General features: G+C 52.2%; 1 protein-coding gene across 2 annotated transcripts in view; it reads right to left on the bottom strand.

The window, feature by feature from the left end:
* The window catches only part of MATN4 (matrilin 4), a 100,458-nt gene that overhangs the window by 8,657 nt on the left and 73,601 nt on the right, over nt 1–18,200 (bottom strand). For both annotated transcript variants that reach the window (XM_075572591.1, XM_075572592.1), the window contains exon 10: nt 1,978–2,080. In XM_075572591.1, coding sequence (XP_075428706.1) covers nt 1,978–2,080 — 103 coding nt within the window. The remainder of the gene's footprint in view (nt 1–1,977; nt 2,081–18,200) is intronic.

Here is an 18,200-nt window from a genome sequence, read left to right as displayed (position 1 = left end):
CGTGCGCGAAGGGAGCCGGGGGGAGGTGGTTGGAGGCGGGGCAGTGACGTCGCTGGGCCAATCGCACGTGACGCACTGACGTCAATGTCACGGCGCCGACGTCACGGCGCCGTGACGTTGACGCTGCTGTGCAGGGATTGGAGGTTTTCAGCCGACAGCGCGCTGAAAAACAGCTTGGCGCTCAGCTGAAACCTCCAACGCCTCAGCACGCCTGCGGACGTTCGTGTGAGCCCCCTCTCAAGGCATCCTCATTGAGGATGCAGGGGCTCAGTGCAGAGCGTCCGCACGCCTCAGCACGGCTGGTCCATCTATGGACGCAGCCTTAGGGTTAAATCTATGCCCTTATTGGTGCAGCAGTAAACAACTTCCTTGAGTGACAGGGGGGGGGGCTAAGGCCTGTGTGCTGCCCTATCAGAGGCTCAGACCTAGGACCCTCCCCTAGGTACAAAAGGGACTGCAGATACAAATTTAGATAGAGATCCCTTCCCTCATGGGAGTGGGAACAGCTACCCCATATTTCACCAGGGGATATGGGAGCTAAGGATAGACCTTTGGGGTCTCAAGCTCCTTGGGTTGATAAGAGTGAGTGAGAAAAGAGAGTGTACATGTTGGTATGCTGTATGAAGAATAACGAACTGTTCCTGTTTTATACTCCTGCCTGATGCTGCAATTTCTTCGGGGAGAGAGTGAGTGTTTTCCAAAGGGGACTGCAACTATCCCAAACCTGTGAGAATGGAAGCGCTGCAACACCGAGTGAAGAGCTGGGAAGATCCATAAAGCCTGTCCTGTTAGTCCCCAACAAACACCAGCGGACACTCAGTATCCTGTAAGCCTAGCAGGTGAGCAGCACAACAACACCAGGTAACAGTGAAATCTCCCAGGTGGGGGAACACCTGTACACTAGTTTTAAATATCTGGGCATATGGTTTGACGTCCATTTAACATTGATACTCTGACATCCAAAACCTATGCCAAACTAGGTGTACTTTATGGGAACAAAATCCTCCCTAAGCCTGCTGGTCAGAAAGTGCATCACACAGCAGATGCTAGTACCAATTATAGACTATGGGGACATAGTATATGGCATGGCACCCCAAACTCACCTTAGCAAACTAGACATCCTCTACAATTCAATATACCGATTTGTCCTCCAATGTAACTACAATACACATCACTGCGAAATGCCCAGAGAACTAGATTGGCCATCACTTGAGACTAGGTGCAAAGATCTTCTTTGCTGTCTTGCCTTCAAATACTTCTTGGACAAGCTACCCGCCTATCTAAACAAGCTCCTCACCCCTACCACACGCATCACATATCACATTAGATCTGACTCCAAGAGACTGTTCACGGAACCAAGGTTCAATAAAGTATCCGGCCGCTCCTCCTTCTATTACCGTGCACCTCACAACTGGAACAACTGGTGAAAACCACCACTAGTCTAAGTTATTTCAAAACTAAAGCTGTCACACATTTTAATGTGGTCTATAACTGTTACATACGTCTATAACTTATTTTATCTTTAGCTGTTCATACAATGTCTTTATATTTAATGTATAACCCTGTTTACCTAGTGTAACCATGAATTTGTCACCATAACTCCATAACTCTGCCCAGGACATACATGAAAACGAGAGGTAACTCTCAATGTTTTACTTCCTGGTGAAACATTTGATAAATATGCTTCCCGTCTTGTGCTGTCTCTTCCTTCTCACTCTACACTTTGCAGAATAGACTGAAGCTCTAGGAAAACTCATCAGATCTAGATCAGTGTTACCCGCCATTGACTTGAAGAGTAGTCCATGCTGATTGATCTCTGATACTCGTCATCGGATCCCTGTGACTCCCCCACCCATTATTCCTTATGAGTCCGCTATTACTTTGATTACTTACCTTTATATAGACATAACATGGTGCCATGCATGACCAGAACTGCCCAAGGGAACTTGTGTCAACAACATGCAGAAAAGGATATGTTTTTCGGAAAGATTTCCTAGTGTTGTAAGGGTGCCAGACTGAAAACTGATGAGATTTTCACAGTCGCATGGGTTCTTAAACTCAATCTCACCTTTAATCTCCTCTGAAAGAATAAACAGACCAATCAGATAATAATCCACTCCAGAGTCCATTTTCATCAATAAATAATTAACGCCGTTGTGCTTTTAAATGGAATTAATGTCTAGTCAAATGACCGTTATGATTTATGCTTATCATTATTCATAAGTGAAACATCTTTTGTACACTTAGAAAGTTTGAACAGTATATCAGCATTGATGAAGTAGCTCTCAGAACACGTTCGGGTTTTGTTTATCAATTTAAAGAAAAAAAATTCACCAATTACAATACTGCACAATAAGTCTGTACATATTACCGCGCTCCTCCCTATAGAAGTTTGCTGCTAGTAAAAAGATAGGCCTTACATATAGAAAAACAAAAAGAACGATTACTGCGCTCAACCAATTAGGTTAATTAAAATAGTGTTCTCATAAATAAGGGTTATTTAGTTAAACCATTTGGCCAAATTAAGCCTGCAGCCAACGTCAAGGCATAACCAAACTTGCAGGTACCTACACTGAATATATGTAATTATTGTCCCCATGGACTGGGGACAATAATTACATATATTCAGTGTAGGTACCTGCAAATTTGGTTATGCCTTGACAGGGCTGCAGGCTTATAACGCTTTGGCCAAAGGTTTTAACTAAATAACCCTTATTCATGAGAACACTATTTTATTTTAGCCTAATTGGTAAGAGCACAGAAATCGTTCTTTTTGCACAATAAGTCTGTTGTACGGGGAAGGCAAAATAGAATATTCTCCAGTAAGTGAAGGTCTGCACCTTTGGCTGCAATAGTCTCAGCATATTGCAACGTGCCACAAGTTATCACAGATATTAGTTCCTAAAGAGGAAAGAAACTCAAAATGTCCATCATATGAAGATGGAGAGACGTGGGGAAACAAAATGGCGCTTTAAATCTCCCGCGGCTTCTTACTGGCCCATGTTACATGGGGATTTTAATACCAGGAAGTAAGTAACTGGCAGTACCTTTTCTAATAAGTATATCAGGAACCACGGAGTCGCCCAGAGCTGAAGTTATTGCGTCTCAGCTCAGGGGACCCCCTGCTTTCCAACTGTGTAAAAACAAAATGGCGGGGCAAGACGGTGACCGCTCTTTTAAGGCTGAGCCTTTAAAATAGGTTATAAACAGTATCCTGGGCAGATTTATCAGGTACATTTACATGGTAATAGTAGGGTGACCAGTTGTCCCGGTTTAGCCGGGACAGTCCCGTTTTTTTAATGGCTGTCCCGGCTGCCCAGCATTCTTTAAAATGTCCTGTTTTTTTGTGGCATTTCCGGTTTTGGCCTTCAGAGCAGGGGGGCAGCAGAGAGCAGACAATGCAGGAACAGACCAGAAGCCGGTCTTACTGTAGCTGCAGAGGGTGGGGGCGGGGTTAGAGGCAGAGTGTGGGGGCGGGGTTAGAGGCAGAGGGTGGGGGCGGGGTTAGAGGCAGAGGGTGGGGGCGGGGTTAGAGGCAGAGGAGCCCCAGCAGTGAGACAGTGGGAGTCTCTGCGTCTGCTGTCAGGGCTCAAGAAGGCTTCCCCCCAATGTTCCACAGAGGCACGTAAAGACCAGAACGGACACACACGAGATGCAGCATGGGGGAGAGAGAGAGAGAGAGGCAGCATGAGAAGGGGAGAGAGAGGCAGTGTCACGGAACAAGAATCACATCCCTGTTTCACCCCCCTCTTTCCTTTGCAGCTTCTGCCTGTCGGTTCTTATTTTCAGCTGCATGGAGTGTGCACACACATACTGTGCCTGTGTGATATGTAACAATGTTGCATTTCTTGCCTCTGGGCATGTAATCAGTGAGTTGCTACTTGCAGCCTCTGAGATCCTTACCAGAATGGGCTAGTCTGCCCTCCCCCCTGTTTTGTTCACAGATAGTCTGTCCCTAGACTATTTCTTTACACGCATTGCTCCTCAATTCCTTTTCCACCCTGCAGACAGTGAGTACAGCATCCATCTCTGTTACTCTCCTATGGCAAGGCCATCTCTTTCTACCTGCTTCTAACTACAAATCACTACAACACACCATCCACAAGTGCCTGTATTTACTGCTGCCTTTCCAATAAAGTGAAGGAAATATTAGAGGACTTGGAGTGATTTGGAAAGGGGGCTGAGTTAATGCTATCAGGGGCCATTCACACATCAATCGTGACCCTGGCTTCAGAATAGTAAAAAGAGGACCGTGTGCTTTGGGGACACACACAGAGGAGCTGCTACCCACAGCCTTTATGCTAAAGAAACAAGCAAGCAGCTTACACAGCAAATAAACAGCAGTCTCTCACCACCACTGTACAAGCATACTGCTCCACATTGCTACACAGAGCCACCAGCTTCTATACAGCAAACAACTACTACTTTATGCAAAGACAAGTGAGCAGCCTTACATTGCTAATAAGAGCACAGACCTTCTACAGCAAAAGCCTGCACACAGCCAGCAAACAACCTTGCACACAAGGCAGCAGCTTTGCAGACAGACAGTGCATCTTACACAAAACTTTATTGTCCTTTCTCTGTTTGAGTTCACCCTCTGCACAGCTCCACAGTGAGGAGCCACCATCTCACCTACCCCTGCGCACGTCCCCACGGCTAGCGCCATCAAGGGCCACGCTATCGGACACCCGCCAGGACACGGGTCAGAGCCACCGGACACCTGTGAGTACAGCTACCCCTACGCTGCGCGCTGCAGGACACCGCTCGGCATCATCTGAGACAGTCACCCATCGCTGACACAGGTAAAAGACCGCACGCCACACGCACTGGCTGAAGGCCTACACACACCTACAGCATTGTAGAACTCAGAGCCTCACCAGACATCACATAGGAGAGTGATCACTCAGACACAGAGACCGCTGCGCAACTGCAACAGGCGCAGGCAGACGCAAGGCCCAAACGGACAGTCACACTGACACAAAAGGCCCGTGAAAAATACGAGACTGACATTGAAGCGCACCGCGCTAAATTAGAGTTGGCCTGGAACACTACCACAATTGGGATACGCAATGTCGCCGGCGCTGGCAATTCTGTACAAATGCTCGAGCAGGCAATAACTCAATTAAAGATAGACCACTCATGCTACCAAGGGCTGTCAGAGGCATACGTCTCTTACTTGGCCAGGGCTAACACCGGTGAAAGCCTGCAAGAAAGGGACTTACAGCACAATATTGACTTGACGCGTGACAGCCGCGTGCGAACCGCCATCGCAGACGCCCAAAGCGAGAGAAAAGAGCTCCTCCTGGAGACCGCATCGCAGCGCTCAAGCACATCCACCCACTCATCAAGGTCAGCAAGATCAGCGCAATCTAACGCGTCCAGCGCAAGCACAAATGCTACCAAGACACGAGCCGCCGCAGAGGCCGCACGTGCCAGGGCCGAATATAGTCGGAGAGGCAGCCATAAGAGCAGGAAGTGCGCGCATAGAAGAGGAGGAGCAGACAGGCGCCGCTAATGCCACCGCCGCTTCTGCCGCAGCCACTACTAGTAGAAAAGCCGAATTTGATGCAGAACTAGAGGCACTTAATCAAGAGAAGGAAGCCGCCGCCGCCATAGCCCAAGCTGAAGTCCTAGAAGCAGCCGCGCAACAGGACGGCGGGGAGCAACCGTACAGGCGGATAACCTCAGAGGATCCAATCCAACGCACAGAAGACTACGTAAGGAGCCTATTCAGTGTAAACACGAGCGCACCATCTCAACATGGAGGGAGTGACTCCGCAGACACCGAAGACTTGCTAGGTCCACGAGGAGAAGACGCTGTTCCTTCAATGGTACGTGCTGCCTGGGACCGCCATAGCCGCAACAGTGATCCACACGCCAGCGCGCCCATGGATGCACTACAACAGGCTCGCAATCCAGGTACACCCACAGGGGAAAACACAGCCCCTCAGACCGACCAGCAGTCATCACGCGTCCACGCCAAGAAAGAGGCGACCGCATGGACCCTCCCAGCAACTACCTCAGCACGGGACCAACACGCCGATGCCTCAGGCCTGACAGACATAGCCAAGTACATGATCCGGCATGACCTGGTGCAAACAGGACTCATCAACTTTGACGACCGTCCTGAGAACTACCGGACGTGGAAGTTCACGTTCAAGGACACAATCAACAGCCTGGGCTTCTCAGCAAGGGAAGAGCTCAACCTGCTATCCAAATGGCTGGGAAACGAATCCAGGGAGCACGCGAGGAGGCTTCGGATGGCAAATGCGAACCACCACCAAGTAGGTCTTGACCTAGTGTGGGAAAGGCTAGAAGAGTGCTACGGTAGCCCCGAAGCAGTCGAGGATTCGCTCTTCAAAAGAGTTGACAGCTTTCCCAAGATCACAACTAGAGACTACTCGAAGTTACGAGAGCTCGGGGACCTGCTGCAAGAGCTGGAGTTTGCAAGGAAAGACCATTCCTTAACAGGTCTCAACGTCTTGGACTCAGCTCGTGGAGTGAGACCTATCTTGGAGAAGCTACCCTACAACCTCCAAGAAAGATGGATTTCACAAGGCTCCAAATACAAAAGGGAGAAGCAAGTCGCCATCCCCCCATTCTCATTCTTCTTGAGCTTCATCCGCGAAGCGGCAAGGACAAGGAACGATCCCAGTTTCATCTTGGGTGTGCAAACCACACACAGTGCAAGCAGCCTGATGAATGAGAGACCAGTGGCAAGATACGGTAACACTCAAACACCCATCTCGGTCCACAGGACGGACGTGCCTCCCACAACCCAAACTACTCCCGATCGTTCGGTCGCCGGAGACGAGGAACCAAGGGAGCCAAACAGGGAATGTCCCATACACAAAAAGCCACACCCACTTAACAAGTGCTTTGGGTTCAGGATGAAGTCCCTAGAGGAATGCAAGAGGTTACTTGGAGAATTCAGAGTTTGCTTCAGGTGCTGCGGTTTCACGACTCACCTAGCCAGAGACTGTAAAGAAGAAATCAAATGTACAGTGTGCAAAAGTGACAAGCACATAACATCTTTATATCCAGAGGCGCTGACACTCCACCAACTCAACAACCCATCCTCCGTAGTGGAGCATGGCGGGGAGGAAGGAGAAGGAGAACCAATCTCAGCGCACTGAGGTTTGCGGAAAAGAAAGTGACAAAATGTCCTGCTCCAAAATATGCCTTGTCGCAGTGCACCCCCAGGGACAACCTGAGAACGCTATTCGGATGTATGCAATCCTCGACGACCAAAGCAACAGATCATTGGCGAAGACGGAGTTCTTCAACTTATTCAACTCACAAGACAATGCCTCACCCTATACCCTCAGAACCTGTGCAGGGTCAACTGAGACAACAGGGAGAAGAGCAAGCGGTTACGTGATACGTTCAGTGGATAACAGAGTGAAGATAGCTCTCCCCACACTCATCGAGTGCAACCACTTGACCACAAACAGGGACGAGATTCCAACAACAGAAATGTCACGCCATTACCCGCACCTCAGAGGAATAGCCAACTACATCCTGCCGGTAGAACAAGGCGCCAAGATCTTGCTGCTGCTCGGTAGGGACATCATGAGGGTACATAAAGTCCGTAAACAGCATAACGGACCCCACAACGCGCCATACGCCCAAAGACTTGACCTAGGATGGGTGATAGTGGGCAACGCGGGCACTGACAAAGAGCACGGACAAGACTATGTTGACGCCCGCAGAACGGTGGTAACAGAATGTGGACACACATCTCTCTCTGAACCATGTCTTGGCCATCTCCAAGTGACAGAAGGGCCAAGTGAAGAGAAAAGACAAGGTCATACCCCTGAGATCAACAAAAACATCCTCACATCGGGGGGATGTGACAATGGCCTAGGATGCTCAGCAGTCCAGAAAGCTAAGGATGATGAGTTGATTCCACCGAAGGAAGAAAGTAATCCCAAAGGTGACCGACAAAAGGATCGTCCAAAAGGCAATAAACAATCAGACAATCCTCCCGCGAGCAATGGCACGGCTAAGACGTACAGTTGTTCCTCTCCACAGAGTATCAAGCGACAAAGCAGCCAGCTGTGATGGCTGGCATAGCCGCAAAGATTGCGCCCTACAGGTGAAGCCACAGTGTCAAAAAGACTGTCCTCTCACACGTCTAAAAAGAGACAGTCGCAGAGACATTTCATAAAAGGATTTACTAGGGCAAAAGAGACTTCTTTCTTTACGTCCAGGGAAAAAATAGTCTCCCCGAACGACGCCCTCTTTACTGGGCTAGATTCGACAACTGATCTTCCAGGAGTGCCGATCCGCTTCCGCAAGGAGCCGAAGGCCATCTCCTTCTGCCAAACGCCAGGTGTTAGAGCGACAGGCTGCCACAGCTGGCATACCTACAAGGGGATGCACTCTGTAGGTAAAACCACAGAGACAAAGGGACTGTTCTCTCACAAAGTTGAAAGAAAACAGTGCAAGAGACCTTTACACAAAGACATTGTGGTGCATCAAGGTAACCTAGAGCTGTGCATCCGCCTACTTCCCTTACCGAGATGGCAAAGGATTTCTAGCTGGGGTACCGGCCGGTATCCCATGGTTATGTGGACATCATCTTTGCATTGTTATGTTGTTATATTGCACATATGTTCCACATATACCTAGAATATAGTGGTATCTCCAGATACCAGACGGGGAGTGTCATGGAACAAGAATCACATCCCTGTTTCACCCCCCCTCTTTCCTTTGCAGCTTCTGCCTGTCAGTTCTTATTTTCAGCTGCATGGAGTTTGCACACACATACTGTGCCTGTGTGATATGTAACAATGTTGCATTTCTTGCCTCTGGGCATGTAATCAGTGAGTTGCTACTGCAGCCTCTGAGATCCTTACCAGAATGGGCTAGTCTGCCCTCCCCCCTGTTTTGTTCACAGATAGTCTGTCCCTAAACTATTCCTTTACCCACATTGCTCCTCACTTCCTTTTCCACCCTGTAGACAGTGAGTACAGCACCCATCTCTGTTACTCTCCTATAGCAAGGCCATCTCTTTCTACCTGCTTCTAACTACAAATCACTACAACACACCATCCACAAGTGCCTGTATTTACTGCTGCCTTTCCAATAAAGTGAAGGAAATATTAGAGGACTTGGAGTGATTTGGAAAGGGGGCTGAGTTAATGCTATCAGGGGCCTTTCACCCATCAATCGTGACCCTGGCTTCAGAATAGTAAAAAGAGGACCGTGTGCTTTGGGGACACACACAGAGGAGCTGCTACCCACAGCCTTTATGCTAAAGAAACAAGCAAGCAGCTTACACAGCAAATAAACAGCAGTCTCTCACCACCACTGTACAAGCATACTGCTCCACATTGCTACACAGAGCCACCAGCTTCTATACAGCAAACAACTACTACTTTATGCAAAGACAAGTGAGCAGCCTTACACGCTAATAAGAGCACAGACCTTCTACAGCAAAAGCCTGCACACAGCCAGCAAACAACCTTGCACACAAGGCAGCAGCTTTGCAGACAGACAGTGCATCTTACACAAAACGTTATTGTCCTTTCTCTGTTTGAGTTCACCCTTTGCACAGCTCCATAGTGAGGAGCCACCCTCTCACCTACCCCTGCGCACGTCCCCACGGCTAGCGCCATCAAGGGCCACGCTACCGGACACCCGCCAGGACACGGGTCAGAGCCACCGGATACCTGTGAGTACAGCTACCCTTACGCTGAACGCTGCAGGACACCGCTCGGCATCATCTGAGACAGTCACCCATCGCTGACACAGGTAAAAGACCGCACGCCACACGCACTGGCTAAAGGCCTACACACACCTACAGCATGGCAGAACTCAGAGCCTCACCAGACATCACGCAGGAGAGTGATCACTCAGACAGAGACCGCTGTGCAACTGCAACAGGCGCAGGCAGACGCAAGGCCCAAACGGACAGTCACACTGACACAAAAGGCCCGTGAAAAATACGAGACTGACATTGAAGCGCACCGCGCTAAATTAGAGTTGGCCTGGAACACTACCACACTTGGGATACGCAATGTCGCCGGCGCTGGCAATTCTGTACAACAGCTCGAGCAGGCAATAACTCAATTAAAGATAGACCACTCATGCTACCAAGGGGTGTCAGAGGCATACGTCACTTACTTGGCCAGGGCTAACACCGGTGAAAGCCTGCAAGAAAGGGACTTACAGCACAATATTGTCTTGACGTGTGACAGCCGCGTGCGAACCGCCATCGCAGACGCCCAAAGCGAGAGAAAAGAGCTCCTCCTGGAGACCGCATCGCAGCGCTCAAGCACATCCAGGCACTCATCAAGGTCAGCAAGATCAGCGCAATCTAACGCGTCCAGCGCAAGCACAAACGTTACCAAGACGCGAGCTGCCGCAGAGGCCGCACGTGCCAGGGCTGAATATAGTCGGAGAGAGGCAGCCGTAAGAGCAGGAAGTGCGCGCATAGAAGAGGAGGAGCAGACAGCCACCGCTAACGCCACCGCCGCTACTGCCGCAGCCACTACGCGTAGAAAAGCCGAATTTGATGCAGAACTAGAGGCACTTAATCAAGAGAAGGAAGCCGCCGCCGCCATAGCCCAAGCTGAAGTCCTAGAAGCAGCCACACAACAGGACGGCGGGGAGCAACCGTACAGGCGGATAACCTCAGAGGATCCAATCCAACGCACTGAAGACTACGTAAGGAGCTTATTCAGTGTAAACACCAGCGCACCATCTCAACATGGAGGGAGTGACTCCGCAGACACCGAAGACTTGCTAGGTCCACGAGGAGAAGACGCTGTTCCTTCAATGGTACGTGCTGCCTGGGACCGCCATAGCCGCAACAGTGATCCACACGCCAGCGCGCCCATGGATGCACTACAACAGGCTCGTAATCCAGGTACACCCACAGGGGAAAACACAGCCCCTCAGACCAACCAGCAGTCATCACGCGTCCACGCCAAGAAAGAGGCGACCGCATGGACCCTCCCAGCAACTACCTCAGCACGGGACCAACACGCCGATGCCTCAGGCCTGACAGACATAGCCAAGTACATGATCTGGCGTGACCTGGTGCAAACAGGACTCATCAACTTTGACGACCGTCCTGAGAACTACCGGACATGGAAGTTCACGTTCAAGGACACAATCAACATCCTGGGCTTCTCAGCAAGGGAAGAGCTCAACCTGCTATCCAAATGGCTGGGAAACGAATCCAGGGAGCACGCGAGGAGGCTTCGGATGGCAAATGCGAACCACCCCCAAGTAGGTCTTGACCTAGTGTGGGAAAGGCTAGAAGAATGCTACGGTAGCCCCGAAGCAGTCGAGGATTCGCTCTTCAAAAGAGTCGACAGCTTTCCCAAGATCACAACTAGAGACTACTCGAAGTTACGAGAGCTCGGGGACCTGCTGCAAGAGCTGGAGTTTGCAAGTATTGGACTCAGCTCGTGGAGTGAGACCTATCTTGGAGAAGCTACCCTACAACCTCCAAGAAAGATGGATTTCACAAGGCTCCAAGTACAAAAGGGAGAAGCAAGTCACTTTCCCCCCATTCTCATTCTTCTTGAGCTTCATCCGCGAAGCGGCAAGGACAAGGAACGATCCCAGTTTCATCTTGGGTGTGCAAATCACACACAGTGCAAGCAGCCTGAGGAATGAGAGACCAGTGGCGAGATACGGTAACACTCAAACACTCATCTCGGTCCACAGGACAGACGTGCCTCCCACGACCCAAACTACTCCCGATCGTTCGGTCGCCGGAGACGAGGAACCAAGGGACCCAAACAGGGAATGTCCCATACACAAGAAGCCACACCCACTTAACAAGTGCTTTGGGTTCAGGATGAAGTCCCTAGAGGAACGCAAGAGGTTACTTGGAGAATTCAGAGTTTGCTTCAGGTGCTGCGGTTCCACGACTCACCTAGCCAGAGACTGTAAAGAAGAAATCAAATGTACAGTGTGCAAAAGTGACAAGCACATAACATCTTTACATCCAGAGGCAATGACACTCCACCAACTCAACAACCCATCCTCCGTAGTGGAGCATGGCGGGGAGGAAGGAGAAGGAGAACCAACATCCGTCACATCTCAGCGCACTGAGGTTTGCGGAAAAGAAAGTGACAAAATGTCCTGCTCCAAAATATGCCTTGTCGCAGTGCACCCCCAGGGACAACCTAAGAACGCTATTCGGATGTATGCAATCCTCGACGACCAAAGCAACAGATCATTGGCGAAGACGGAGTTCTTCAACTTATTCAACTCACAAGACAATGCCTCACCCTATACCCTCAGAACCTGTGCAGGGTCAACTGAGACAACAGGGAGAAGAGCAAGCGGTTACGTGATACGTTCAGTGGATAACAGAGTGAAGATAGCTCTCCCCACACTCATCGAGTGTAACCACATGGCCACAAACAGGGACGAGATTCCCACACCAGACATGGCACGCCATTACCCGCACCTCAGAGGAATAGCCAACTACATCCTGCCTGTAGAACAAGGCGCCAAGATCTTGCTGCTGCTCGGTAGGGACATCATGAGGGTACATAAAGTCCGTAAACAGCATAACGGACCCCACAACGCGCCATACGCCCAAAGACTTGACCTAAGATGGGTGATAGTGGGCAACGCGGGCACTGACAAAGAGCACGGACAAGACTATGTTGACGCCCGCAGAACGGTGGTAACAGAATGTGGACACACATCTCTCTCTGAACCATGTCTTGGCCATCTCCAAGTAACAGAAGGGCCAAGTGAAGAGAAAAGACAAGGTCATATCCCTGAGATCAACAAAAACATCCTCACATTGGGGGGATGTGACAATGGCCTAGGATGCTCAGCAGTCCAGACAGCTAAGGATGATGAGTCGATTCCACCGAAGGAAGAAAGTAATCCCAAAGGTGACCGACAAAGGGATCGTCCAAAAGGCAATAAACAATCAGACAATCCTCCCGCAAGCAATGGCACGGCTAAGACATACAGTTGTTCCTCTCCACAGAGTATCAAGCGACAAAGCAGCCAGCTGTCACGGCTGGCATAGCCGCAAAAGATTGCGCCCTACAGGTGAAGCCACAGTGTCAAAAAGACTGTCCTCTCACACGTCTAAAAAGAGACAGTCGCAGAGACATTTCATAAAAGGATTTACTAGGGCAAAAGAGACTGTTCTTTCTTTACGTCCAGGGAGAAAATAACCTCCTGATGGCAGTTAACAAAGAGACACAAAAGCGTTTCACCAAACTACGTGGAGATGTTCTCGTGCAAGAGGAATGCACCAATGACCTACGGTGCACAGTGTTCCAGACAACAAAGGACGACGACAAGCAAACACTATTGATAGGAGATGGAGAATTCCCGATGTTAACGGTCAAGGAGCTCGTCAAAAACGGACATGGCAGATGGGCGAACCCATTACCGTTCCGTTCACCAAGAAGGCGCTTCCCAAACAATGGAGAACATGCCATCTCTAGGTTCACTTCGCACCTCTGCGACCTACAAAGGGAACCAGAGGCCAAAAACAACTTTGTGGCCTTCATCCAGAAGATATTCCTTACCGGCCACGCAAAGCAAGCACCTCTAATAAAGAAAGGTGAAGAATACTGGTACCTCCAATCATCTGGGGTCTACCACCCTCAGGAACCCGATCAAATCCGTGTAGTGTTCAGCTCCAGTGCTCAGCACCAGGGAGTCTCCCCCCGAATGACGCCCTCTTTACTGGGCTAGATTTGACAACTGATCTTCCAGGAGTGTCGATCCGCTTCCGCAAGGAGCCGAAGGCCATTTCCTTCTGCCAAACGCCAGGTGTTAGAGCAACAGGCTGCCACAGCTGGCATACCTACAAGGGGATGCACTCTGTAGGTAAAACCACAGAGACAAAGGGACTGTGCTCTCACAAAGTTGAAAGAAAACAGTGCAAGAGACCTTTACACAAAGACATTGTGGTGCATCAAGCTAACCTAGAGCTGTGCATCCGCCTACTTCCCTTACCGAGATGGCGAAGGATTTCTAGCTGGGGGTACCGGGCGGTATCCCATGGTTATGTGGACATCATCTTTGCATTGTTATGTTGTTATATTGCACATATGTTCCACATATACCTAGAATATAGTGGTATCTCCAGATACCAGACGGGGAGTGTCATGGAACAAGAATCACATCCCTGTTTCACCCCCCCCTCTTTCCTTTGCAGCTTCTGCCTGTCAGTTCTTATTTTCAGCTGCATGGAGTTTGCACACACATACTGTGCCTGTGTGATATGTAACAATGTTGCATTTCTTGCCTCTGGGCATGTAATCAGTGAGTTGCTACTGCAGCCTCTGAGATCCTTACCAGAATGGGCTAGTCTGCCCTCCCCCCTGTTTTGTTCACAGATAGTCTGTCCCTAGACTATTCCTTTACTCACATTGCTCCTCACTTCCTTTTCCACCCTGCAGACAGTGAGTGCAGCACCCATCTCTGTTACTCTCCTATGGCAAGGCCATATCTTTCTACCTGCTTCTAACTACAAATCACTACAACACACCATCCACAAGTGCCTGTATTTACTGCTGCCTTTCCAATAAAGTGAAGGAAATATTAGAGGACTTGGAGTGATTTGGAAAGGGGGCTGAGTTAATGCTATCGGGGGCCATTAACAGATCAATCGTGACCCTGGCTTCAGAATAGGCAGCATGAGAAGGGGAGAGAGAGGCAGCATGAGAAGGGGAGAGAGGCAGCATGACAAGGGGAGAGAGAGGCAGCATGAGAAGGGGAGAGAAAGGCAGCATGGGAAGGGGAGAGAGAGAGGCAACATGAGAGGGGGAGAGAGAGGCAGCATGAGAGGGGGAGAGAGAGGCAGCATGAGAGGGGGAGAGAGAGGCAGCATGAGAGGGGGAGAGAGGCAGCATGAGAAGGGGAGAGAGAGACAGCATGAGAGGGGGAGAGAGAGGCAGCATGAGAAGTGGAGAGAGAGAGGCAGCATAAGAGGGGGAGAGCAAGAGGCAGAATGAGAAGGGGAGAGTGAGAGGCAGAATGAGAAAGGGATAGAGAGGCAGCATGAGAGGGGGAGAGCGAGAGGCAGAATGAGAAGGGGAGAGAGGCAGAATGAGAAGGGGAGAGCGAGAGGCAGAATGAGAAGGGGAGAGAGAGAGACATGGGGTGGAGAGAGAGATGTGTGGGGGGAGAGAGAGATGTGTGGGGAGGAGAGAGAGATGTGGGGGGAGAGGAGAGAGAGATGTGGGGGGAGAGGAGAGAGAGATGTGGGGGGAGAGGAGAGAGAGATGTGGGGGGAGAGGAGAGAGAGGCAGCATGGGGGGGAGAGAGAGAGGCAGCATGGGAGGGAGAGAGAGAGGCAGCATGGGGGGAGAGAGAGAGTCAGCATGAGGGGGGGAGAGGCAGCATGGGGGGAGAGAGAGGCAGCATGGGGGGGAGAGAGGCAGCATGGGGGGGGGGGAGAGAGGCAGCATGGGGGGGGGAGAGAGAGGGAGCATGTGGGAGGGAGAGAGAGGCAGCATGGGGGGGGAGAGGCAGCATGGGGGGAGGGAGAGAGAGGAAGCATGGGGGGGAGATAGAAAGGCAGCATGGGGGGGAGAGAGAGAGAGGCAGCATGGGGGGGAGAGAGAGAGGCAGCATGGGGGGAGAGAGAGAGGCAGCATGGGGGCGAGAGAGAGAGGCAGGCATGGGGGGAGAGAGAGAGAGGCAGAATGGGGGGGAGAGAGAGGCAGCATGGGGGGGAGAGAGAGAGAGAGGCAGCATGGGGGGGAGAGAGAAAGAGGCAGCATGGGGGGGAGAGAGAGAGAGAGGCAGCATGGGGGGAGAGAGAGAGAGGCAGCATGGGGGTTGAGAGAGAGAGGCAGCATGGGAGGAGAGAGAGGCAGCATGGTGTGGGAGAGAGAGAGGCAGCATGGGGGGGGAGAGAGAGGAGCAGAGAGAGAGAGGCAGCATGAGAAGGGGAGAGAGAGGCAGCATGAGAAGGGAGAGAGAGGCAGCAGGAGAAGGGGAGACGAGAGGCAGCATGAGAAGGGGAGAGAGAGGCAGCATGAGAGTGGGAGAGAGAGGCAGCATGAGAGGGGGAGAGAGAGGCAGCATGACAGGGGGGAGAGAGGCAGCATGAGAAGGGGAGGAGAGAGGCAGCATGAGACGGGGAGAGAGAGGCAGCATGAGAAGTGGAGAGAGAGAGGCAGCATGAGAAGGGGAGAGCGAGAGGCAGAATGAGAAGGGGAGAGAGGCAGCATGAGAGGGGGAGAGCGAGAGGCAGAATGAGAAGGGGAGAGAGAGCAGAATGAGTAGGGGAGAGAGAGCAGAATGAGTAGGGGAGAGCGAGAGGCAGAATGAGAAGGGGAGAGAGAGAGACATGGGGTGGAGAGAGAGATGTGTGGGGGAAGAGAGAGATGTGGGTGAGAGAGATGTGGGGGGGAGAGAGAGATGTGGGGGGAGAGGAGAGAGAGGCAGCATGGGGGGGGAGAGAGGCAGCATGGGGGGGAGAGGGAGCATGGGGGGGAGAGGCAGCATGGGGGGGGAGAGGCAGCATGGGGGGGGAGAGAGGCAGCATGGGGGGGGAGAGAGGCAGCATGTGGGAGGGAGAGAGAGGCAGCATGGGGGGAGAGGCAGCATGGGGGGGAGAGAGAGAGGAAGCATGGGGGGGAGATAGAGAGGGCAGCATTGGGGGGAGAGAGGAGAGCGGCAGCATGGGGGGGAGAGAGAGAGGCAGCATGGGGGGAGAGAGAGAGAGGCAGCATGGGGGAGAGAGAGAGAGGCAGCATGGGGGGAGAGAGAGAGAGAGGCAGCATGGGGGGGGAGAGAGAGAGAGGCAGCATAGGAGGGGAGAGAGAGAGGCAGCATGGGGGGGAGAGAGAGAGAGGCAGCATGGGGGGAGAGAGAGAGGCAGCATGGGGGGGAGAGAGAGAGGGCAGCATGGGGGGGAGAGAGAGAGGCAGCATTTGGGGAGAGAGAGGTAGCATGGGGGGGGGGAGAGAGAGAGGCAGCATGGGGGGAGAGAGAGAGAGGCAGCATGTGGGAGAGAGAGAGAGAGAGGCAGCATGTGGGGGAGAGAGAGAGAGGCAGCATGGGGGGAGAGAGAGAGGCAGCATGGGGGGGAGAGAGAGGCAGCAGCATGGGGGGGGGAGAGAGGCAGCCAGCATGGGGGGGAGAGAGAGGCAGCATGGGGGGGAGAGAGAGAGGCAGCATTTGGGGAGAGAGAGGTAGCATGGGGGGAGAGAGAGAGGCAGCATGAGAAGGGGAGAGCGAGAGGCAGAATGAGAAGGGGAGAGAGGCAGCATGAGATGGGGAGAGCGAGAGGCAGAATGAGAAGGGGAGAGAGAGCAGAATGAGTAGGGGAGAGGCGAGAGAGGCAGAATGAGAAGGGGAGAGAGAGAGACATGGGGTGGAGAGAGAGATGTGTGGGGGGGAGAGAGAGATGTGTGGGGGGAGAGAGAGATGTGGGTGAGAGAGATGTGGGGGGGAGAGAGAGATGTGGGGGAGAGGAGAGAGAGGCAGCATGGGGGGGAGAGAGGCAGCATGGGGGGAGAGGGAGCATGGGGGGGAGAGGCAGCATGGGGGGGAGAGAGGCAGCATGGGGAGGGAGAGAGGCAGCATTGTGGGAGGGAGAGAGAGGCAGCATGGGGGGGAGAGGCAGCATGGGGGGAGAGAGAGAGGAAGCATGGGGGGGGAGAGAGAGAGGCAGTATGGGGGGGAGAGAGAGAGAGGCAGCATGGGGAGAGAGAGAGGCAGCATGGGGGGGAGAGAGAGAGAGGCAGCATGGGGGGGGAGAGAGAGAGAGGCAGCATGGAGGGGAGAGAGAGAGGCAGCATGGGGGGGAAGAGAGAGAGAGGCAGCATGGGGGGAGAGAGAGAGGCAGCATGGGGGGGAGAGAGAGGCAGCATGGGGGGGAGAGAGAGAGGGCAGCATTGGGGAGAGAGAGGTAGCATGGGGGGGAGAGAGAGAGGCAGCATGGGGGAGAGAGAGAGGCAGCATGTGGGAGAAGAGAGAGAGAGGCAGCATGTGGGGGAGAGGAGAGAGAGGCAGCATGGGGGGAGAGAGAGAGGCAGCATGGGGGGGAGAGAGAGGCAGCCAGCATGGGGGGGGGGGGGAAGAAAGGCAGCCTCAGCATGGGGGGGAGAGAGAGGCAGCATGGGGGGGAGAGAGAGAGGCAGCATTTGGGGAGAGAGAGGGTAGCATGGGGGGAGAGAGAGAGGCAGCATGGGGGAGAGAGAGAGAGAGGCAGCATGTGGGGGAGAGAGAGAGAGAGGCAG

This window comes from Ascaphus truei, chromosome 15 (assembly GCF_040206685.1).
Source record: "Ascaphus truei isolate aAscTru1 chromosome 15, aAscTru1.hap1, whole genome shotgun sequence".
Lineage (NCBI taxonomy): Eukaryota > Metazoa > Chordata > Amphibia > Anura > Ascaphidae > Ascaphus > Ascaphus truei.
This window is presented reverse-complemented; position numbering and strand designations above follow the sequence as displayed.